This window comes from Coregonus lavaretus (genome assembly GCF_964263955.1).
Source record: "Coregonus lavaretus genome assembly, chromosome: 14".
Classification (NCBI taxonomy): domain Eukaryota; kingdom Metazoa; phylum Chordata; class Actinopteri; order Salmoniformes; family Salmonidae; genus Coregonus; species Coregonus lavaretus.
Genome location: NC_140001.1, coordinates 44,940,170 through 44,963,614, shown reverse-complemented (window position 1 = coordinate 44,963,614; position 23,445 = coordinate 44,940,170). Strand labels below are relative to the sequence as shown.

At 44.7% G+C, this 23,445-nt stretch overlaps 1 protein-coding gene across 1 annotated transcript; it reads left to right on the top strand.

Annotated features, from left to right (window-relative positions):
- Positions 1–1,103: 1,103 nt before the first annotated feature.
- apba1a (amyloid beta (A4) precursor protein-binding, family A, member 1a) lies at positions 1,104–22,966 on the top strand (the record flags this gene model as incomplete). The annotated part of the gene is made up of 12 exons (XM_084176325.1): positions 1,104–2,873; positions 7,448–7,558; positions 10,946–10,985; positions 11,897–12,042; positions 15,802–15,834; positions 17,145–17,231; positions 18,013–18,201; positions 19,006–19,185; positions 20,503–20,715; positions 21,410–21,529; positions 21,759–21,899; positions 22,895–22,966. 12 exons carry the CDS (start codon positions 1,104–1,106, stop codon positions 22,964–22,966), a joined length of 3,102 nt encoding a protein of 1,033 aa, XP_084032451.1.
- Between the last annotated feature and the right edge of the window lie 479 nt (positions 22,967–23,445).

The window sequence follows — 23,445 nt, the reverse complement described above, 5'->3', positions numbered from 1 at the left end:
TGGTTTTAGATCCTTTCTATACTAATGAGATGGGGTGTTAGCCCTAGACTGACTGATTCCCATGCTTCCTTGTGAATGAGAGAAAATCCTACTCATCTACTAATTATGATTCAACATAGTCTCTAGTCTCATTCTCTGGTGGTCGTCTGGAACCAAATACTAATTGTTAGCCGTTATAAAATGAATACTCCTTTTTGATTGATTGTCTATAGTAAAGAATTGTTAGGTGTTTGTTGAATAAAAACATAGGGCTATGATCATTCTATCGAATCTAAGAGTGCCTTAGTATCAGTTGTATCAATGTAGTCCAGTGATGATGTCTGAGTTAAAAGTTTACATTTAAAGGAAGCTTTGACCACTCTGGGTAATGATATGATTAAAACAAAGGTCCTATATTCCTTTCCATGTTTTACTGAATGTGTGATGTTAGTGGTGGTAGTCACACATCATTTGGAGTTTATATTTCTCCTCAGAATCATTGCCTGTTACACTTTAATTTCTACTCATGTCAGTCTTCTTCTGGGACTGTGTGTGTGTGTGTCATTCTCTCTCTCCCGGAGCTGAAGATATTAGAGCTTACTTTCTCTCTCTGCCTGCTGTGGCTCTTGACAGCACAAAGTGGGTCAATGTCACATACACACACACACACACACACACAGTGTCTGTCCTTGTTTTGTAACCAGCTATAGAACCGGAAGAGAAGAGAGAAGAGGCTAGACCTCCAGGGGGTCTTTATGACAGGAAGGGTCTGGATCTGGGGAACGCTCTGTGTGTGTGGGTGGGTTGGGTCTGGGGAGTTCTCTTTGCTGTGAGGGGAGAAGGAAGGAGCCTCAACAGGTGGCTAAATAAGAAGTTCTGAGGTCTATGATCTAGAGTTATCACTGTGGTCCAGCTGTCTCATGGCAGTCCTCTACGAGTGACTTAATACCTTTTGTATACTACGTTTTAGTTTGTAGTAGCATTGTAACTCTTTTCTCTCTTTCTCTCTCTATTTTCTCCCAGAAGCCCTTGCACTGAGCTGCGTTTCTCCCAGACGACGGCAGGCGATGCATTCCGCCTAGACACCCCCCCACCCTCTTTACCCCGACCAATCCGAGGCAGCCATGGACCCTGAGGAGGCGGAGCTTGGCCAGGAGCTGAGCGAGGACATAGAAGCCGACCTGCCCACTCCTCAACGCCATCGCCCCGACAACCACATCGCCACCAACAACGGTCGTCCCCGGCAGCCTAGCAACCACAGTAGTGAGAACAACAACCACGCTGCTCAGCGCTACAGGAGATATAATGAGGCTCCTGGCGCAGGTGGCAGCAGGGTCAGAGGGGCCCCACAACGCAGGTCAACAGAGGAGCCAGTGGCGGAGCTGCAACTGGGGGCCCAGTCCCCTCCCCAGCCCCAGCAGCAGCAGGCCCAGGGTCAGTCTCAGCCCATCCTGCGGCCTGCAGTGACACGTTACCGCAGACAGGGGGACAGCGAGGCCCGGCTTAGAGCACAGCAGCAGAGACACATACAGAGACAGCAGAGAGAGGCTGAGAGGGTCCAACAACAACAACAGCAACCTCTGCCAGCCCCACAGCCTGTTCACTCTCTACCCCCAGAACGAGAAGAGCCAGAGGAGGACGAGGGGGAGAGAGGGAGGGATCGAGAGAGGGAGACAGAGGGGGATAACTCTAAGTTAGCCCGTTCGGCCAGCACGGAGAGCGCTTTCCACACACACACAGACCGGGCGGAGGGCGACGCCGTCATGGCCCTAGATCCTGAAGCAGAGGACGAGGGCGGTACTTACGAGGTGATGCTTCGCCCAGAGGCGGAGGGATACACAGAGAGCGCTGAGTCAGAGCAGCAGCATCCCCACCCTCAGCCCAACCTGAACCTCAACTACCCCCCTCAACCCCCTCCCTTACCCCAGGAACCCCTACCAGATGTTGGGAGACCCTCCAGTCAGGAGGCGGCAGAGGAAACCCTGAACCCTGGGGGTGGTTACTCTAACTATGTCTACACCCAACCTCTCAACCGCCATGGGGGAGGGGCCAGGGTGCTGGGGGGGCGGGACACCAGCATCGAGGAAGGATTGGAGCCTGAAGACGAGGCGTATTCTGAAGCCTACCACTACTCCCTGACAGAACATGTGTACGAGGAGATCAGCGACGCCCCCTCTGCCGCCGCTGCTGAGGGGGCGGGGCCTACGAACGCCAATGAGAATCTCCAGCAGAGAAAGGCGGGGTTCCGACTGTTCGAGGGGAGGGACGGGGGTGGGGACTACCGGCAGCAGGAGGCAGTGGGGTCGAGGCTGCACCACTACGACGAGCGCTCGGACGGCGAGTCAGACAGCCCTGAGAAGGAGGCGGAGTTTGCTCCGTACCCGCGGGCAGACAGCTGCGACCAGGACGGTGAAGAGGACATCGACATGATCGTAGCAGAGGTCAGAGAGAGTTCCAGCTCTCAGAGTCTGGAGAGAGCTGCTGCTGGGTTGGCGGAGGGAGGAGATGAAGAAGACATGATGAAAGGAGGAGAGGAAGAGGGAGATTGGCCCGAGTCCCAACACTCTCACAACTCCCAATCCAACACTCCCACAGACTCCAAACACCCCAAGGGAGAGATGGAAAGAGAGGGGGATGAGAGTGAAGGAGAGAACATTCCAGCCCCAGCAGACAGTCCCTCTGAGGACTGGTCTGGGGTTCGTAACAGTCGTGAGAAGAGAGACGCCATCTCCCTGGCCATAAAGGACATCAAGGAGGCCATAGAGGAGGTGAAGACCAGGACGGTGAGGTCACCCTACACCCCTGACGAGCCTAAAGAACCCATCTGGGTGATGAGACAGGACCTGAGTCCCACCGCTGAGTATTGTGACCTGCAGCCCTCACTAGGGGGCGACGTGAGTACTGGTTTTATACAGACTAACACTAATGTGTGTGTGTGTGTGTGGGTTTAGTCACCTCACCTGTGTGTGTGTGCATGCGTGCACGTGCGTGTGTGTATGCGCATAAATGCGTGTGCATGTGTGTGGTCACCTGACACACTGTAATGGAGCTGGTAGCTTAATGATGATGTCAGTCTTATATAAAGATACAGCTTGAGTTACATCCTCAGACTGGTCAGGACAGGAAAGAAGAGGGGTGTCTCTTAATAGTCTGAAGTGGCTTCCTTTCCTTTCCTCGTCTCCTTTCTCTATCTTTATTTATATGAAAAGACAAGATAGGTGAAAGCAATATGGAGGATGCTAACTATGAAATTAGCTCATTTGTCCAGTTCTTTCAAATCACTGCAATAGAAGGAGAGGAATCCACTTTAGACTATTGAGATACAGCCTAGGAAAAGGTTTGGTTGTATGTTGAATGTATTGGATCATGATGCAGAAAGGCAACAGCAGAAGAGCTGAATAACACAATATCTCCCTCTGGCTTCAAGACCACAAAATTAGATCCCTCTCCCTCCTTCCTCTCTCCTTCATATCTCTTTCTCTTTCCCTCTTTTCTGTCTTATCATCCCCTTCTCACTTCATATCTCTATCTAGCACTTAATCTCTCTTCCCTCTCCCCCTCTTCCTCCTCATTATCCCTCTTTCCCTCAAAGGGGTTGTTTGTCACATACTGGTGTTGCTTTCTGAGTGGTGGCTGTGTACACTGAGGACAAATGATCCTCCTCTCCTCCCCTCCCCTTTGACTGCTGCAGTAGCTATAGAGTGGGTAGGTTGGTTGACTGGTTTGACCAGCGGTCTCATCTCATCAGTATTCCTCCTAGCTCTACGGCTGCACGCCACCTCTCCTCTCTTAGCTTCTCCACTACACAGTCTTGCAAATGGAGCTGTCCTCGCCTGTCAGACCTAGACAGCCTGACACTGATAAGCGGGGGAAGGGGGAGTAGGTTAAGAGAGGAAGAAAGAAAAAGGGAGGATGGAGAAGAGAGCATGAGAGAGTGAGGGAAGAGTCAGAGGATTGCTGAAGTACATTTCCCTTCCTCCCAGTCCTCTCTCTCTCTCACCATCCATTCCCCCTCCCTCTTTTACTCAGACACACCCACACGTACCCACACACACACTCTATGAATCAGTAGACCGTGTGTGTGAGTTTGGTCATGTGTTTAGGTAGACTCCTGTCTCATTCAGGGAGAGGGCATGCTGATCTGTGCCTTCATGCACATTTATGGTGGTGGTGGGGGGAGGGTTGGGGGTGTCCACTGGAGCTCTTACTCTTCTGTATCACTACCCAGGGGGCATAGTAGTGATGAGAGTGGCTAGTGGATGGATGCACACTTTACTACTGTCACGCTAGCCTGAGAAAACCCCTCCGAGTATAAAAGAATGTTCCTCTTCAAAAGAGGAAGAAATGATAGAGCGATTATTTGTACTCACTCAGACCTCTGGAGACAACAATGGACTCATGTCTGGGAGCAGGCAGTAATTTGGGTTTTTAGCAAAGTCACGCAACACGCGCACACAAACACACTCAAGCTTATCATATTATCCGAAAGATGTGCCGCATCAGGCGGTGGTGAGCTGAGGTAATGTTTGTTGACTTTTAGTCGTAAGAGCCTGACACTGTCTAGAGATGTGAGGAGCTGATGCCATTGTATCAGATCACACGCATCCCCTGAGAAGGTCAAGGCCATCAGCATAGCGGTCTATCGCATACACACACGCACACATACACACATACACACTATACATAACAAACAGAGCCCTGCTAGATTAGTCTGTCTCCTATCCTGTTGTTGAGAGGCTAATTAATTAGCTCTGTTTGTCTTTGATTAATTTCAGACAGCACAACGTACGTCTGGTTTAGAGCCAACCACCAGCTCTCGTGGCGTTAGGACTGCTGCTGGTACCAACGTTGTTATTGTCTTACAGAACCAGGACCTGTCTCTGGTTTGGTTCAGTCCAGAGAGAGACACACAGTATCATTATGTCACGTTTCTTTTTATGTGTGGACCCCAGGAAGAGTAGCTGCTGCTTTTGCAACAGCTAATGGGGAGGGAGGGAGGGAGGGAGGGAGATTGTTTTTTGCCTTCCCCAGGATCATTTATTTAGTGTAGATGAGAGAGTGTGAATAATTCAGAGGGTTTCCAATAACGTTTAAGAGAAAGGCTGTTTTCCTCCACTGCAGGCCTCTGTCTATACACAGACACACACACCCCTCCCTGTGCCTTTCTGACAAGTCCATGGTGAATTCTGATACCTTGTGATACAGGAGTAGAGCAGAGCTCAGCCTTGGTACCAAGCCACCAGAGACTGTAGATACACTACCACTGAAGTACCATGAGAGAAGGTTAGCTAGTTTACCTCATTCAGGTTCTGTATCCACTAGGTAGTGTCTGTTTGTGTGTGTAAGTTAAGGACAGTCTGCATCATAGTTTGACCGTTTCTCAGGCTCAAGGTATGGAGAACTTCTGGGATTTCCAGGTAGACCGTCTGCATGGAAAGCATGGAAACCAGGTTTGTTTGGAGTGAACATTAGTGTAGTTTGGGTGGATGTATACCAAACATTCCTCCTCTGTTGTGCGGTGTTGGACCTGGACTTCTTTTCTATGGACTGTGGATTCGGACCAGTTTTCATTGTGGGAGTTGTTTTCCCTTCAATTTCTCTAAATGTCTAAAATGCATGACAGTTGAGCTGTATGTCTCTGACTGTTAATATCCCAGAGCTTGTGTATGCATTTTGATTTAGCTGTGAAGCTTTGCATAGCGTTGGTGACATCAAAGGCATGCAGTGTAGTTTTCTTTTTTTACATGTTAGCACATCGTTAGCTTTTTACTTTTTTCAAATACATAAATGCTTCAAAATTCTCAAAGTGATATTAGATAATGAAGATTAGCGACTCCTGTGTTTACCACAGACCTTATTTTCTGCGTTTATCCAAAAACCCAATTCATTTCTTCAAAGGCTTTGCCCAACGAGACATGGCGGAGTTAGCCTCCGTAAGTGCCTACAAAAGACTCCATTACAATTGGTCTCTATGGTTGTTGGGGTTTAATTAGTCTGCTAAATGACTAAATGTCTGTGTAATTTGTCACTTTTTTTATCTGGGGGTTTTGAACACTTGGTTCCAAGTACCAGGGAAGCAGCCACTCTCCAAAACCAGGTTGAATAGTTTTAATAAGGCATCCTGCGGCTCAGGAGCACAGTGTTTAAGCATTTCATTCCTGATGCTGTCAGTCTTTCAGTGTTTTCAAAATGCTTCCGTTTCTTCCATCTTAGGTTTTATTTGTATTCTTTAAATGTGTCACAATATTCTTGCCAAATGTCTGTATCTTGTGGTTGCTAATGTTTTTTATTTGATATATACACTACCGGTCAAAAGTTTTAGAACACCAACTCATTCAAGGGTTTTTCTTTATTTTTACTATTTCTACATTGTAGAATAATAGTGAAGACATCAAAACTATGAAAAAACACATATGGAAAAAGTGTTAAACTAATACTATATTTTATATTGGAGATTCTTCAAATAGCCACCCTTTGCCTTGATGACAGCTTTGCACACTCTTGGCATTCTCTCAACCAGCTTCACCTGGAATGCTTTTCCAACAGTGTTGAAGGAGTTCCCACATATGCTGAGCACTTGTTGGCTGCTTTTCCTTCACTCTGAAAGGAAATCATTGATACATTCAGTAATTTATGGGGAGTGCAATGTTGTGTTGAAGTCTGTTGCGCTGTCAGGGGCCCATTTGTGCATTTTATTTAGATTAATCAGTGTACAGGGCTCTGTTTGTGTGGTCTTTGGGTGGAGAAGTATTTTTCTTTGTGTGGTCAGCCAATGGTGTCTGTGGTCTGACAGTGAATGCATTAATGGTGGTGGGGGGGTCCAAGTCTGAGATTGCGTATAACAACACTGGTCCCAAGATCTGAGCGATAGGTGAACCTTCCCAAAGAATCTACTCTATTCCTGCCATTAAAAAAATACAGGCCTATGGCTCGACAGAGAACCAAAATGGAAGGAGTTTTTGCATCACTACCTGCTCAGGGCTATTTCTATTACTAGTGATGGGACTCGGGCATAAGGAGGGATGTCCAAATACTGTATATGTTTATTACCCTCAGGGTCTACACAGTCAGGTTCAGAACCTGTTCTAGCATTAAAATCCCCACATGAAAGCACATTTCCCTCAGCTTGGAACTGGTTGGTTTCTCTTTGGAGATTATTATAAAACTTATCATTCTAAGTAGAATTTGAGTGAGAAGCATAGACTGCACATACAGTATATATAAATTATTGTCACTAAGGATTGTGCTTTTGTTGAGTTTGAACCAAATGTGGGTGTTACCCTTATTGATTTGGTTCAGTGAAAGGTCTTGTATAAGTCTTGTATACCATATGATCAATCCTTCCAAATTATCTTTCTTTCTCTTTCTCTTTCTCTCTATCGCTTTCTCTTTCTCTTTCTTTCATTCTCTCTCACTCTCCCCTCTCCCCTCCCCCCCCCCCCCCCTCTCTCTTCCTCTCTCTCTCTAGTCTCCAGGTTCAGACTCTCAGGCCTCTCCTCAGGGGGCGGAGTCTTCCATCCGGACACCCATGCTTGAAGGGAGTGACAGCTTCGAGTCTCCACCCCTTTCCGCTAAAGAGGTGTGTGCGTGTATGTGCATGTATATGTCCATGTTATGATGTTTACCAGGTAGTGTGACGAATCAAAATGACACTGCATATAGGGCTGTTGCGGTGACCATATTACCGCCACACCGGCAGTCATGAGTCATGACCGCAGTCAAATTCCGTGTGACCGTTGAGTCATGGTAATCTCCTTTTATGCACTCTGGACATGCATTGGTAATACCCAACTCGCTAACGACCATCAGGTCGCTAATGGCCTGGCACTCAGTGCTCTATTGTCCCTCTAACCACGCTGACGTCAATGCAAATGCATTCGAAAATCACATCAAACACTTATCAAAATACTATCATGCTTTTAAAACCTTGAGGTTAAACATTTTGACCTCACTGTGATGATCAATTTGAAGAAAGAAGTTCAACAACAGGTTGAAACGGAGTGGAAAACATGGTCGTTGTGGATGTTGTTTCAGAGCCAAGCTCAACGAAATGTGTAGAACAACATACTTATGCATATGCATATGTCTATATATGAGCCCAATCCCCCCCAAAAAAACTGAATTAAAAGAATGAATGTGCTGTTAGGGCGGCAGGTAGCTTAGTGGTTAAGAGCGTTGTGCCAGTAACCGAAAGGTCGCTGGTTCTAATCCCCGAGCCGACTAGGTGAAAAATCTGTCGACGTGCCCTTGAGCAAGGCACTTAACCCTAATTGCTCCTGTAAGTCGCTCTGGATAAGAGCGTCTGCTAAATGACTAAAATGTAAATGTAAAATGTTATACAATACATAGCCTAATAGCCTACCGCATATTAGCACGCCCGAAAAAAACAGAGTTTTTGGTACATAATTGGTCTAGCTTATGTGGACTGTATTATTATGCATACTGGATGTAGTGGTTGCCTTATATTACACTCAAAACTGTCTATCCATGGGTATGGGAGAGAACGTATAGGCCTCGGTGATGCTGTTGGTTGTGCAGGGAGGCTTACAGAGTTAACCTACAATTATAGTGAATTTGTATTAGATTTTGAATAGCCTAGTAATAGGGCATTTTTTATATTTTCATAATTAATAGGCTGACACCTTTCGCTGCAAAATATCTCACCACCGTGCATTTCCATTTCCTGTCTCTCCTTCATTCCTTTCTCGAGCGCACAGAGGTAGGGGCTGTCAACAGTTTAATTAAATATGTTTTGTTGTGAAATGTTACTATCGATGCCACTATCGGTGGCATTGTCATGCTGGAGGGTCATGTCAGGATGAGCCTGCAGGAAGGGTACCACATGAGGGAGGAGGATGTCTTCCCTGTAACGCACAGCGTTGAGATTGCCTGCAATGACAACAATCTCAGTCCGATGATGCTGTGACACACCGCCCCAGACCATGACAGACCCTCCACCTCCAAATCGATCCCACTCCAGAGTACAGGCCTCGGTGTAACGCTCATTCCTTCGACGTTAAACGCAAATCCGACCATCACCCCTGGTGAGACAAAACCGTGACTCGTCAGTGAAGAGCACTTTTTGCCAGTCCTGTCTGGTCCAGCGACGGTGGGTTTGTGCCCATAGGCAACGTTGTTGTCGGTGATGTCTGGTGAGGACCTGCCTTACAACAGGCCTACAAGCCCTCAGTCCAGCCTCTCTCAGCCTATTGCGGACAGTCTGAGCACTGATGGAGGGATTGTGCGTTCCTGGTGTAACTCAGGCAGTTGTTGTTGCCATCCTGTACCTGTCCCGCAGGTGTGATGTTCGGATGTACCGATCCTGTGCAGGTGTTGTTACACAAGGTCTGCCACTGCGAGGATGATCAGCTGTCCATCCTGTCTCCCTGTAGCGCTGTCTTAGGCGTCTCACAGTACGGACATTGCAATTTATTGCCCTGCCCACATCTGCAGTCCTCATGCCTCCTTGCAGCATGCCTAAAACACGTTCACGCAGATGAGCAGGGACCCTGGGGCCTCCTTAGTGTCCTAAGTTTTCATAACTGTGACCTTAATTGCCTACCGTCTGTAAGCTGTTAGTGTCTTAGTGACAGTTCCACAGGTGCATGTTCATTAATTGTTTATGGTTCATTGAACAAGCATGGGAAACGGTGTTTAAACTCTTTAATATAATATAATATAATATAATATGCCATTTAGCAGACGCTTTTATCCAAAGTGACTTAGTCATGCGTGCATACATTTTTTTTTGTGTATGGGTGGTGCCGGGATCGAACACACTACCCTGGCGTTACAAGCGCCGTGTTCTACCAGCTGAGCTACAGAGGACCACAATGAAGATCTGTGAAGTTATTTGGATTTTTACGAATTAGCTTTGAAAGACAGGGTCCTGAAAAAGGGACGTTTATTTTTTTGCTGAGTTTATATTTAATCCTGTGTTTAAGCAGAGTCTTGATGGTTACCGCTAAAAAGAAGAGGTTCCCAGCTGCTACTATATTTATTTCTCAGCTGCTTTGCTATAAAGCCGGAGTAGCCTACCCGGCATTATTTAAACTGGGGGAAAGGGGCCTCCATTCGCTATTCGAGTGCATACAGATGACATGTATTTTTTCCCCTGCCCCCAGTTCCTACCCATTTCATAATGGGCCATTCTAAATTGAAACATATTTTACATATTAGTAAAGACAAGATTAAATTGAGAATAGTCTGATGGGTGAAAATATGATCACTTGATGAGAGAACAGGGTGTGCAGCCAGAGGCAAAGAACAGAGCGCAAGCTTTTTTTGCGACTTTTTCAAATAGTCAATAGCCTATAGTTGCATCATGCAGCCAATATGTTTTGATTTCTAAGACATTCTGAGGTTTGCATCATTCACAACTACATTTGCCAAATAACTCTAAATCTAGCGTATAGGACCTGTTTCAAATGATCCATTTTATTCTTACAATAAAATAATATAAAATAATGGCACAGGACTTATAAGCATATCTTGTCTGTTAAATGAACTAGCCTACAGCATGGCGCATAGCCAGATAACATACAGTAGGCCGACTCATATTCAGTTCTTTTGAAATACATTTTCTACATATCATAATGTTTCTTTAGACCTACCTAAAATAAATAATGGATTTATTGTGATGGTGTATATTAAATTGATTTATTAGACTTTTTTTTATGTAGATGTTCCAAAGGCGCGCATCAGCGACTTGTATGCATAGAGGCCTGCCGATTCAAAACATGTTTATGTTAATTAACGGGCAATTACCATGAGACCGGCAGTCATTTGCATGACAATAACCGGCTGACAAAATGTCATGACCGCCACAGCCCTAACTGCATACTGACCCCCAATGTGTCAACCAACGTTTCAGTCTGTCTTTCACCAGTGTTATGACAGTGTAATGATGACCATGCCTGTGTGACCCGTCAGTAACGTGTTATCTGTCTCTCCTCTACACCTACAGGCCAGGAGAAGCCTGGCCTCCTTCCCTACCTATGTAGAAGGTAAGACCTGCTCCTGGTCTTTACTTCACTCTCCTCTGCTTTACTTCACTTTGCCAGTGCAGATTTGAATATATTTGAGAAGAGGTTTTCTCTTGTAAATGCTTGGGTGATTTAGCTGTGTTGGGTTATGCTGATGTATAGGCCTACATTTAGTACCAGATCAGCATTTTTAAATGTCATGCAGGGCTGAGAGGGAGGCAGGGACAATTAGAGACAGAGAAAGGGCCTCTAGTGCACCAGTCAAACGCTTCAGTGCGGTCTGTCTTTCTCCTTCTATATCTATCTCTCTCTCTCTCACTCTCTTTCTCTCTCTTTCTCTCTCTCTCTCTCTCTCTCTTTCTCTATCTCTCTCTCTCTCTTTCTCTATCTCTCTCTCTCTCTCTCTCTCTCTCTCTCTCTCTCTCTCTCTCTCTCTCTCTCTCTCTCTCTCTCTCTCTCTCTCTCTGTGTCTCTCTCAATTCAATTTCAATTTAAGTGCTTTATTGGCATGGGTAACGTATGTTAACATTGCCAAAGCAAGTGAAGTAGATAGTAAACAAAAGTGAAATAAACAATACATATTAACAGTAAACATTACACTCAGAAGTTCCAAAAGAATAAAGACATTTCAAATGTCATATTATGTATATCTACAGTGTTGCATTCTGTGTGTATTAGCTCAGTAGGAGCATTGTGTCTCAAGCCTCTCTAGCACAAGGACACTGGTGACACACACACTTTCTCTCTTTCTGACTCTCACACTCCCTCTCAGCCCCCTTACGATGTGCCAATCAATCCTGCAGCAATCCAAATGTTCTGATTTCTGCATCTTTAGAGTTGAAGTCTTCACAAACATGTTAAGATTCAAACCTTACTGTCCAATATATTCCAAATCATGGCGTTTTAATCTTCCTACTCTCCTACCCCTCCAGTCCCAGGTCCATGTGACCCAGAGGACCTGATTGATGGGATAATCTTTGCTGCTAACTACCTGGGCTCCACCCAGTTGCTGTCTGACAAGACTCCCTCCAAGAACGTCCGCATGATGCAGGCCCAGGAGGCTGTCAGCCGCATCAAGGTGAGGAGAGAGAGAGATTCCATTTTTTTCTTTGTTTTTGCTCTCAATTATGTGTTTGAACATGCTGGGTTGACCCTAATAGACAGTAAAAATTATTTTCTTACAGAGGAACTTCTGGATAGATCCCATTTATTACATTTTAGTAATTTAGCAGATGCTCTTATCCAGAGCGACAGGAGCAATTAGGATTAAGTACCTTGCTCAAGGGTACATCCACAGATTTTTCACCTAGTCAGCTCGGGGATTCGAACCAGCGACATTTAAGTTACTGGCCCAACACTCTCATGCCGCCCAACCTGATTCCAACCTGTCCTTGTACTGTATTATGTTTTCTACCTGGTAATGGATAATATCTAATATCCTGTTTTTAATACTGTCTGATAACACACTGGGCAAAAACTGGTTGCATCAACATTGTTTCCACATAATTTCAACGACAAACAATCTATCTGATTATGTTGAATCAATGTGGAAAACTGATTGGATTTGCAAAAAGTCATCAACGTAAGGGAATTGTCTTTTTTTCACCCAACTGAACCTAAATCCAATGACATGGTGACATTTTTTGTTGATTTCACGTTGAATTCACGTTAGTTGACATCTCAACCAAAGGTAAATCCAAACTAAACGTTGAAATGACATCTGTGCCCAGTGGGAACATACTTCTTCATAACGTCTTTATCACAAGTGATCGAATTGATATCTGTTTTGCATAGAAACATGTTCTATGCTGTGTACGAACCTGAATATGTACAAAGGTCAAGATCTCACATCAGTACATTTCTACCTATAACTGTGTCACTTCCATAGAGAATGATAGAGGACGGTAGTGCCCAAAAGCTTGTTTTAGCTTGGGCTGTGCTATTGAGGACTTTCCCCATTTTGAAGAAGTCAACTGGGTGGGAAGGATCACATAATTCCATCCAGGTCATCAGGAGGGATCAGCCAATTAATTATACTTGAGTAAACATTCCATAACTGCAGGTGGCAGTAAATCGCCAACCTTGGCTTTATACCTGTTCAAACAACACACTCCAGGTGGCAGTATGCACCCTTAAGAGTTTGTTTACCAAGTAGTAGAAGAAGAAAATTGACTACTTAAAAATGGAAATGGCCTCAATCGCGCTGCCCGTGCACTCACAGATGTCATAGGGGGACAGATACATTGAAGAATCCTCTATCATTCTCTATGGTCACTTCCCCTCACTCACTTCCTCTCACATGACCTGGGTCTTCCTGACATCGTCCTGGTTTATCAGCCTCCTGGCGCCCCTCCAGCCCATAGCCCATACTGTAGTGACTCAGCATTTTACATCCCGCCTGATCAAAATGCACTGAGCTGTAGCCCATAGCCTCTATCAGCCCATACTGTACACACACCTAGAGTATGTTCTCTGTTGTTACTCCTGTTCTCATCAGACAGAGCCACCTCTGCACATTCTACTGAATCTTATACTATAGCATCCTTCCTATGTTTCTTCCTTGACTTTTTCCAAATGTTGTTGTTACAGCCTGAATTTAAAACAAATTAATTTGAGATGTCAGTAATCTACACACAATATCCCATAATGTCAAAGTGGAAATGTGTTTTTAGAAATGTTACAAATTAATAAAAAATGAAAAGCTGAAATGTCTTGAGTTAAACACCTTTGTTTTGGCAAGCCTAAATAAGTTCAGTAGTAAAAATTTGCTTAAAAAATCACATAATAAGTTGCATGGACTCACTCTGTGTGCAATAATAGTGGTTAACATGATTTTTGAATGACTACCCCATCTCTGTACCCCACACATACAATTATCTGGAAGGTCCTTCAGTCAAGTAGTGAATTTCAAGCGCATATTCAACCACAAAGTCCAGGGAGGTTTGCCAATGCCTTGCAAAGAAGGGCACCTGTTGGTAGATGGGTAAAAATAAAAAAAAGCAGACTGAATATCCCTTTGAGCATGGTTAAGTTATTAATTACACTGTATGGTGTATCAATACACCCACTCACTACAAAGATAGTCGCCCTTCCTAACTCAGTTGCCAGAGAGGAAGGAAAGAGCTCAGGGATTTCACCATGAGGCCAATTGTAATTTTCAAATGGTTACAGAGTTTAATGGTTGTGATAGGAGAAAACAGGATGGATCAACAACATTGTAGTTACTCCACAATACTCAACTAAATGACAGAGTGAAAAGAAGGAAGCCTGTACAGAATACAAATATTCCAAAACATGCATCCTGTTTGCAACAAGGCACTAAAGGAGTACTGCAAAGAATGTGGCAAAGAAAATACATTTTTGTCCTGAATACAAAGCATTATGCTTGGGGCAAAAACAACACATCTCTTGAGTACCACTCTTCATATTCTCAAGCATGGTGGTGGCTGCATCATGTTATGAGTATGCTTGTCAACGGCAAGGACTAGGGAGTTATTTTGGATAAAAAGAAACAGAATAGAGCTAAGCATAGGCAAAATCCTAGAGGAAAACCTGGTTCAGTCTGCTTTCAAACAGACACTGGAAGGCGAATTTACCTTTCAGTAGGACAATAACCTAAAACACAAGGCCAAATCTACATTGGGGTTGCTGACCAAGATGACATTGAATGGCCTAGTGGCCTAGTTACAGTTTTCACTTAAATTGGCTTGAAAATCTATGTCAAGACTTGAAAATGTCTGTCTATCAATGATCAACAACCAACTTGACAGAGCTTGAATTTGAAAAAGAATGATGGGCAAATATTGTACAATCCAGGTGTGCAAAGCTCTTAGAGACATACCCAACACGACTCACAGCTGTAATTGCTGCCAAAGGTGTTTTCTAACTTGTATTGGGTTGAATACTTATCTAATCAAGATATATTAGTGTTTCAGGTTTCATGAATTTGATATTAGAGTATTTTATGTAAATCATTGCCAAAAAAAAAAAGACAATTAAATCTATTTTAATCGCACTTTGTAACACAACTAAATGTGGAAGAAGTCAAGGTGGTTGAATACTTTCCAAAGGCACTGTACCTATTAGTTTACTATGTATTGTAAAGACATACTCAAGATTCCAATTAAGCATGATACACTTTCACATTAACTGAAGACCTCATTAAGTGTATCTTACCATAAATTAATGGTGCAGTTTAATTAAAAAATAGTTATGGTGGTAATAACTGTGTCTAATCCTTTTAGTGCACAAGTGAGCCAACTGCTGGCCAAAACATAACACACTGAACAGTAAAGTAGATATACCATTAGGTACTTTTTTAAAGACTGGTTGACTTCAGACTGGTTGAATCCCAGAATTTAGATGTAAGATATGTTCTAAATTGGAATGTCCCAATGGATGTAATCAATACACACACTGCCACTCAACCCCCTCCCCAGATCCATAGACCTACTACGCCCATGCTACTATAGCCCTGCACTACTCTGACCACACACACAGCTGTGTTTTTGTGAAAGTTCAGGACTTTTTGGAGTGTCACATTTTTTCACCATTACAAATCCTATTTCCCCTAACCCTTAACCCTAAACCCAACACTAAACCTAACCCCTAAACCTTAAGCTTAAAATAGCATTTTACCAAATTCAGGACCTGAAAAAAGTCCTGACTTTTCAAAAAAAGTTATAATTTTCCTACCTTTTCAGGACATTAAGGTGAAATGTGACATTGGGGTCCAGATAATGTAGGAAAACAAGTGCACACACACGGCACACCCTCCCTGAGCCCTGCTTCAGTCTAACCCATTCTCCTGTATGTGTGTTTGTTCCATGCCAAGCAGACGGCCCAGAAATTAGCCAAAAACAAGAAGAAGGTGCGGTACTCCTCATTGATTGGCTGTTCAGTGTTCCGTTGTGTTTTCCTGTGTCTGGCTGTGTCTACGTCCCAAATGGCACCCTATTCCCTATTTAGTGCACTACTTTTGACCAGAGCCCTATGGGCTATATAGGGAATAGGGTGCCATTAGGGACTCATCCTGTGTTGTAAAGCCTCGCCTCTCTCTCTTTTATTTTTATATTTTCCTTATTTTTCCTCTTCTTTTACTCGCTGCATTTTCTGAATCCAGCAACGAAGTCCTATGTGTTAATTTGCAGTCATGTTATGTATTCCATTCTTAGGTCTGTCTGTCAATTAAATCCGTCACCATTTTCTCATTCCATGTCAGACATTCTCTGACTTATCCTCCTACAGAGTTTCTACAAGATACTGACAGGACTACATAGACACATGGACACATGATATAGATGTAAAATGAATAAAAGCTTATACGAGGAGAAACTGAAATTGCTGGAAGCAGAAAATGGCAGTGCAGCCACAATTTTTTTTGTTATACCATGAAGTTGTGTTGTGTTTGTGATCGTACTTGAAGAGGTTTTACTCTGGCACAAGCTTCTGTATTAGTGTGGTATTTCACTGTGGTTGTAACAATTGTAAGGCTGTTAGCACTGTGAATCCTGTGGATGGCTAACATTACACACAGCAGCACCTCTTTCTCTTTTCCAACACAGACCGACTAAGTATTCACTGTAACCCCAAGGTTTCTCAACTCTGGTCCTGGAGACTCACAGGCATCCATCCAGGTTTTCATTACAACCAACACACTCATCACTGTAATACGACTTAATGAAGTGGCCAAAAACCAGTATAACTAGAGTGAAACCCAGCTGACACAGTGGGTCCCCAGGAGGGAAGTTGAGAAACACTACAGTATAACTAATAAGACTAACCCCATTACTAACTCCAGCCTCTCTGCTACCTATGGAGAGGCTAAATTCGACTAACTACTGAACTAACTCTGAATGTCCTGTACAAGCCAGAGTTACACTGAAGGAAAACTACAACTCTGTACACATACACACACACACATACAAGCACAGACACACACTCTACCTGCAACATTCTGAACCTCACCTCAAAGCTTCTGGTTGATTGAAAGTGCTGGTGTCTTCCTTCAGTGTTATCTCTGGTAGTTGTGGACTGTCTCTGACCTCTCAGTCTAGTTGTGGAATGATAATAATGGACTGTCAGCTGTACTGCTCTAATAGACTCAATGCTCAATTGCCATGTTCTGTCTCTGTGTCTTTCTGTCACTGTATGTATCGGTCTGTGTGTGTGTCTAAGCAGGCTCCAGAAGGTGAGGCCCAGCCCATGACGGAGGTGGACCTCTTCATCTCCACCCAGAGGATTAAAGTCCTCAACGCTGACTCACAGGTACACTCTCTCTGTCTCTCTCTCTGTCTGTCTCTCTCTCTGTCTCTCACTCTGTCTCTCTCTCTCCCTCTTGTCCTCGTATGTTGCTCACTTCTCTGTTGACGTTTCCCTCCTCAGGTAGTAACAGTCCCAGCCAGGTTGCCATGGCAGCCAGTGGGCTTAGATTTACCTAGTGGCCGGGCGTGGCTCATTAATCCCAGCGTGGGGCCAATCAGAGGGCCTGGCCACACCAGCCACTTACCTGTACACGTACCCCTGGGATACACTCTCACTACAGCTCTAACTCAATCAATATAGTGTTTCTTGAGAGTCTATTTTTTCACACGACGGCTGATGGAGTTGCTTTGATATTGTAGTAAATAAAAATGGCTTGAGGTGTTATAGAAATGATTTAATAATATTGCATTGGAAATTGATCAGGAAAATTAGATGGTGGTAGGAAAAGGCCTAAACATTCTAGTCAGAGTAAATGGGTTCTTTCTTTCTGCTGATTTGGTCCTGAGTTTCTTCTTTCTGGGCCCTCCCTGTCCTGACCACAGACATAGAGAAGGATTGAATCTGGTAGACATGAAACATATGGTCATTGACCGTCCCCTCTGTGTCTACAGGAGACCATGATGGACCACCCCTGACCATAACCCTATCATTAACCCTTGAACCCTGACCATAACCCTATCATTAACCCATGAACCCTGACCATAACCCTATCATTAACCCTGACCATAACCCTATCATCACCCCTTAACCCATGACCCTAACCCTATCTGTCCTCTATCTACAGGAGACTATGATGGACCACCCTCTGAGGACCATCTCCTACATCGCTGACATCGGCAACATCGTGGTTCTGATGGCGAGACGCCGTATGCCCCGCCCAGACTCCACGGACAGCGTGGAGGCGTCTGACCCCGTCGAGGACGAGAAACAACGCCAGTACAAGATGATCTGCCACGTTTTTGAGTCAGAGGATGTGAGGATCTCTTTACTTTTACTTTCAAACGATGTCTCATCTCTCTTTCTCTCCCTTTCTCTCTCTCCCTCCCTCTCTCCTTCACTTACTCTCTCACTGTCTTTCTCGTTTGTTCATTCATTCTCTGTCACTCTGTATAACTTTCTCTGTATCTTTTGTGCTTACAACCCTTACTTTATATCAGTGTTTCACACACACTCTCTTTGTGGTTACAATTACAACCCCTAGTCTCTCCATCTCTCTCGCTTTCTTTCTCATTATTTTTCTCTCTCTATCTGGATTCGACTCGTCCTGTTGACTGACTCTCAACCTCATTTAATTTTAATGAAGCATTCATTAATCATAATCAAGTCTCCACTCCCTCCCTTACCATCTAATGGTGCATTTCACTTAAGAGTTGTTTTTGGGACACCTGGTGTAACTGGGGTCACACACACACACACACACACACACACACACACACACATACGAACACACACACACCTCAGTGTGTGTGCCAGTGATGACAGCACGGTTGACCTTTCCTGTGTCTCTGTGCTCCATTGATTTGAGATCAACTTCAGAAGACAGAGCGGGACTCGGAGAGATGAAACATTCATCTCATCAATATGAAACACTTCTGTCCTGATTGGTTTGTTCTGTTTAAAGCCCCATGCAGTCTTTTTTATTTGAATTTTAAATCATCACTGTACGACTAATAAATCACAGCGTTTATTTCCCCCCCCCCCCCCCGCCTCCCTCTCTCCCCCCCCCCCCTGCCTCCCTCTCTCCCCCCCTCCCCTGCCTGCCTCTCTCCCTCTCCAGGCCCAGCTGATAGCCCAGTCTATAGGCCAGGCCTTCAGTGTGGCGTACCAGGAGTTCCTGCGAGCTAACGGCATCAACCCAGAGGACCTGAGTCAGAAGGAGTACAGTGACCTGCTCAACACTCAGGACATGTACAATGACGACCTCATACACTTCTCCAAGTCTGAGAACTGCAAAGACGTGAGTCTGTTGTAGAATGATGAACTGTACTACAGTACCCATAATGCTCTGTATCTGTGTTCGGTTTTATCTTACTAAAGGCGTTCGTAAAGCTAACACTGTGGTGCCCCTGATTAATACATCTGTTAACCACTTCTACAAGTCTGAGAACGAGTGGGTTGTGCTACAACCCTGGTTTTACGAATGAAGAACAGAATTCTTACTATGCTATAAACTGTCTCCAGTCAGCAGCACCACTGAATCATTTTTAACCTTGAAACCACCCATGTCCCGTCTTGGCCACTGCAGGCAGTGATTGTTCCTCGGGACCCAAGTTTTGGTTTTTGCCCTAGCACTACACAGCTGATTCAAATAAGCAACTAATCATCAAGCTTTGATCATTTGAATCAGCTGTGTAGTGTTAGGGCAAAAACCAAACTGTGCACCCCTTGGGGTCCCGATGACCGAGTTTGGGAAACGCTGCTCTAGACCATGGCGCGTAGTAAGAACTTAAGTTCGAAATGAAATAAAACAGCAAAGATGTGAGTCTCTCAGACCCTGGGATCTCTCAGGCAGGCCTCTGGAGAATTGATCAATTGATTTTATTTGCCAGTTAAAAAAACACAATACATTTTAAAAACAATAACAAATAAAAAGCCACCACACATTGACACTGGTTAGGAACAGTCCCTTTGCCTTCTCTGCCATCCCCGGGCACTGCATGCAGTTGTTGTCATTCCCAGCAGATGAAACAAAAAAGCAGGTGCTGCATTATTTAAATCCAAATAGCTTAGCTATCAAGCCAAACAAATATACTTTTTTATCTCAGTCCTGCAACTTTGTGAGTCAAGACAACCAGATGTAAGCGAACAAAACCCAGAGCAATGAAAACCCCCACAAATATTTTTTTTTTAATGACATAGAAAACACAGAAAATAACTAAATATGTACAAGATTTACAGAGCTCTCTGCCTAAGCTACCTCACGCTGCCATGGCAGCCACGGAAGTACAACATAGTTAAACAAAGTATTTGTTATTAAGCCAAAAGTAGTGAACTATGGCTGGGTTGACACAGGCAACACAATTCTGATCTTTTGCCCAATTACTGGCAAAAGAGCTGATCTGATTGGCCAATAAAACAATTTGTGGGAAAAAAAGACCAGAATTGGGCTGCCTGTGTAAACGCAGCCTATGTAGAGAGTAGGGTTTGCTCTTTCTTTGGGGTGTAGACCAGGTTACTGTAAAAGCAATTTGTGGCAACTGCTGATGTAAAAAAGGCTTTATAAATACATTGAGATCAACCGATTGATTGATTGACTGATTGTGGGTCTCCCCAGATTTACATCGAGAAGCAGAAAGGTGAGATTCTGGGCGTGGTCATTGTGGAGAGTGGGTGGGGCTCCATCCTGCCCACAGTCATCATCGCCAACATGATGCATGCTGGTCCGTCGGAGAAGTCAGGCCGTCTTAATATCGGAGACCAGATTATGTCTGTCAACGGGACCAGTCTGGTGGGGCTACCCTTGTCTACCTGCCAGACCATTATTAAGGTAACACACACACTCTCTCCTCCCTCTCTTTCTCTCTCTTCATCCATTAGTCTGGTGGGCCTGCCCATGTCTGCCAGAGCATCATGAAGGTACTGGAGGACATGATATCTCTCTTTCTGTTCTACCTCTCCTTCCTTTATTTCATCTCTGCATCCTCTTTCTTTCCTCACTATCTCTGCATCCTCTTTCTTTCCTCACTATCTCTTGCTCCTCTTTCTTTCCTCACTATCTCTGCATCCTCTTTCTTTCCTCACCATCTCTGCATCCTCTTTCTTTCCTCACTATCTCTGCATCCTCTTTCTTTCCTCACTATCTCTGCATCCTCTTTCTTTCCTCACTATCTCTGCATCCTCTTTCTTTCCTCACTATCTCTGCATCCTCTTTCTTTCCTCACCATCTCTGCATCCTCTTTCTTTCCTCACCATCTCTGCATCCTCTTTCTTTCCTCACCATCTCTGCATCCTCTTTCTTTCCTCACTATCTCTGCATCCTCTTTCGTCCCTCACTATCTCTGTATCCTCTTTCGTCCCTCACTTTCTCTGTATCTTCTCCTCTTACAGTGACGTGTTCTCTTTTATGTGAGAACAGGAATGCCAAGGACAGTGCAGTACACACAGCCAACATCTATACTTGTCATCTACCAATTCTCTTATTAGACTAGTTTCATTCCTACTCCACTTCTCTTCTCTCTCAGGGTCTGAAGAACCAGTCTCGTATCAAGCTGAACATCGTCAGGTGTCCTCCCGTTACCACGGTGCTCATCAGACGACCTGACCTCAGATACCAGCTGGGCTTCAGCGTACAGAACGGCATTGTGGGTATCACCAGGGAGACCATGTGTTGTGTGATGTCATGAGCCCCAAACTTACTGGCCGTTTGACTTTGTCCTCTTTGCTTTGAGATAATAACCTTCTGTTTGTGCATGATAGTTGTGACTCTTGAAGTGATGGGCTCATGCTTTTGCTGAAACTGAATATAACTGAATTTAAGCTGAATAGCTGAATGTAATTGTCTTTTTTGGACCTTCCCCTTCACACCCACAGATCTGCAGCCTTATGCGAGGGGGCATCGCTGAGAGGGGAGGGGTCAGGGTCGGCCACCGCATCATCGAGATCAACGGCCAGAGCGTGGTGGCCACGCCCCACGAGAAGATCGTCCACATCCTGTCCAACGCTGTGGGAGAGGTGAGGTCAGAGGGCAAAGGTCATTCTGAGCCTGTAACTGTTAGCTTAGCAAAGCATTTCAGTTTTGGTGCTAAACCTTCAACCATTGTTGGGTTAGGTTTAGGGTAGTCTCGTGTAGCCATACCTCCAAAACAGTGGAGGCTGCTGAGGGGAGGAAGGCTCATAGTAATGGTTGGAACGGAGCAAATTAAATGGCATCAAACACATGGAAACCATGTGTTTGATGTTGTTGATACCTTTCCCCTTATTTCGCTCCAGCCATTACCATGTGCCCGTCCTCCTAATTAAGGTGCCACCAATCTCCTGTGCTCCAAAATGACGTTGTCAGGCTTCCTTTGGAGGTCTGGAGAATTTTGTATTAGCTGAAATTGTTCGAATGGTCCGAATGTTACATTTCAAGAACCCTCCCCCCACATGCCCCTAGAAGGTCTTTGTTATGTTAGTCAGTGTTTTCCGACCAGGTATGACACATTTTGTAGAGCTGGAAAACCTGGAATAAAAACAGAATTCTGTTTTGCCAGAAGTGTGCTCTGTACACAAAATCAAGTCAATGAAAGCATTACAACGTCTCTGCTTGAAAACTCTACTAAAAAAAGAGACGTTATGAGTGGGCACCTTTGGAGCTCCGCCCAAGCAAGGCATTTCATTTGTTTGACGTGTTGCTAGGCGTCACTGATTTTATACTGTGTTTCCACCCATTTTGAGCTGTTTTCTACCATTGACTTCACCAGGCTTTCTGTATATGGAAGCCTGGTTCTCGATGAGGATAGGGTTAAGGTTGGGGTTAGAGTTGAGGTTAGGGTTAGGGTTGAGACTAGGGTTAGAGTTGAACTGGGATGGAGACATGAAGCTAGGGTTAGGGTTGAGCTGGGATGTGGACATGAAGCTAGGGTTAGGGTTAAGGCTAGGGTTGTCTAGTTACTGTATATCTATGATCAGCGTGACTCTCATTCTTCAGCTTTCTGACTTTCTTCATCCTACGCTGTCTTCCACAGATCCACATGAAGACGATGCCAGCTGCCATGTACCGCCTGCTAACTGCCCAGGAGCAACCCGTTTACATCTAGAGATGACCTCCCTCTCCTACCCCTGACATCCGACCTCACCCCCTGATGACCTCACCCCTGACCCCTTATACTGACCCCTGACCCCCAGCATCACTGCACCCTCTGTGTGAGCAACTCCTTCCCCTCCCTCAAACCAATGGAGACTGAAGCTTCTTAATCCTTACGAGTGGACCTATCATATGCTCTGGATTACTATTTTATCCAATCCGATTGTTTTGCTGTGGAGAGTAGTGTTTGGCTGAAAAATACAGCTTGTTCAAGCCCCTCCCATCCCAAGTGTTGCTTCCTGAACTTCGCACTGACCTTCCTTTCTTTCTCATGTTTCTTTCTTCCCTCTCTCTCTGTTTCTCTCTCTCTCTCCCTCTCCCTTCTCTGTCTCTCTCCCTTCTCGCTCTCTCTCTTTCCCTCTCTCGTTCTCTCTCCCTCTCTTTCCGGCTGCACTCGTCTGATGTAATGTTGAATACTTCTGTGTTCTCCCA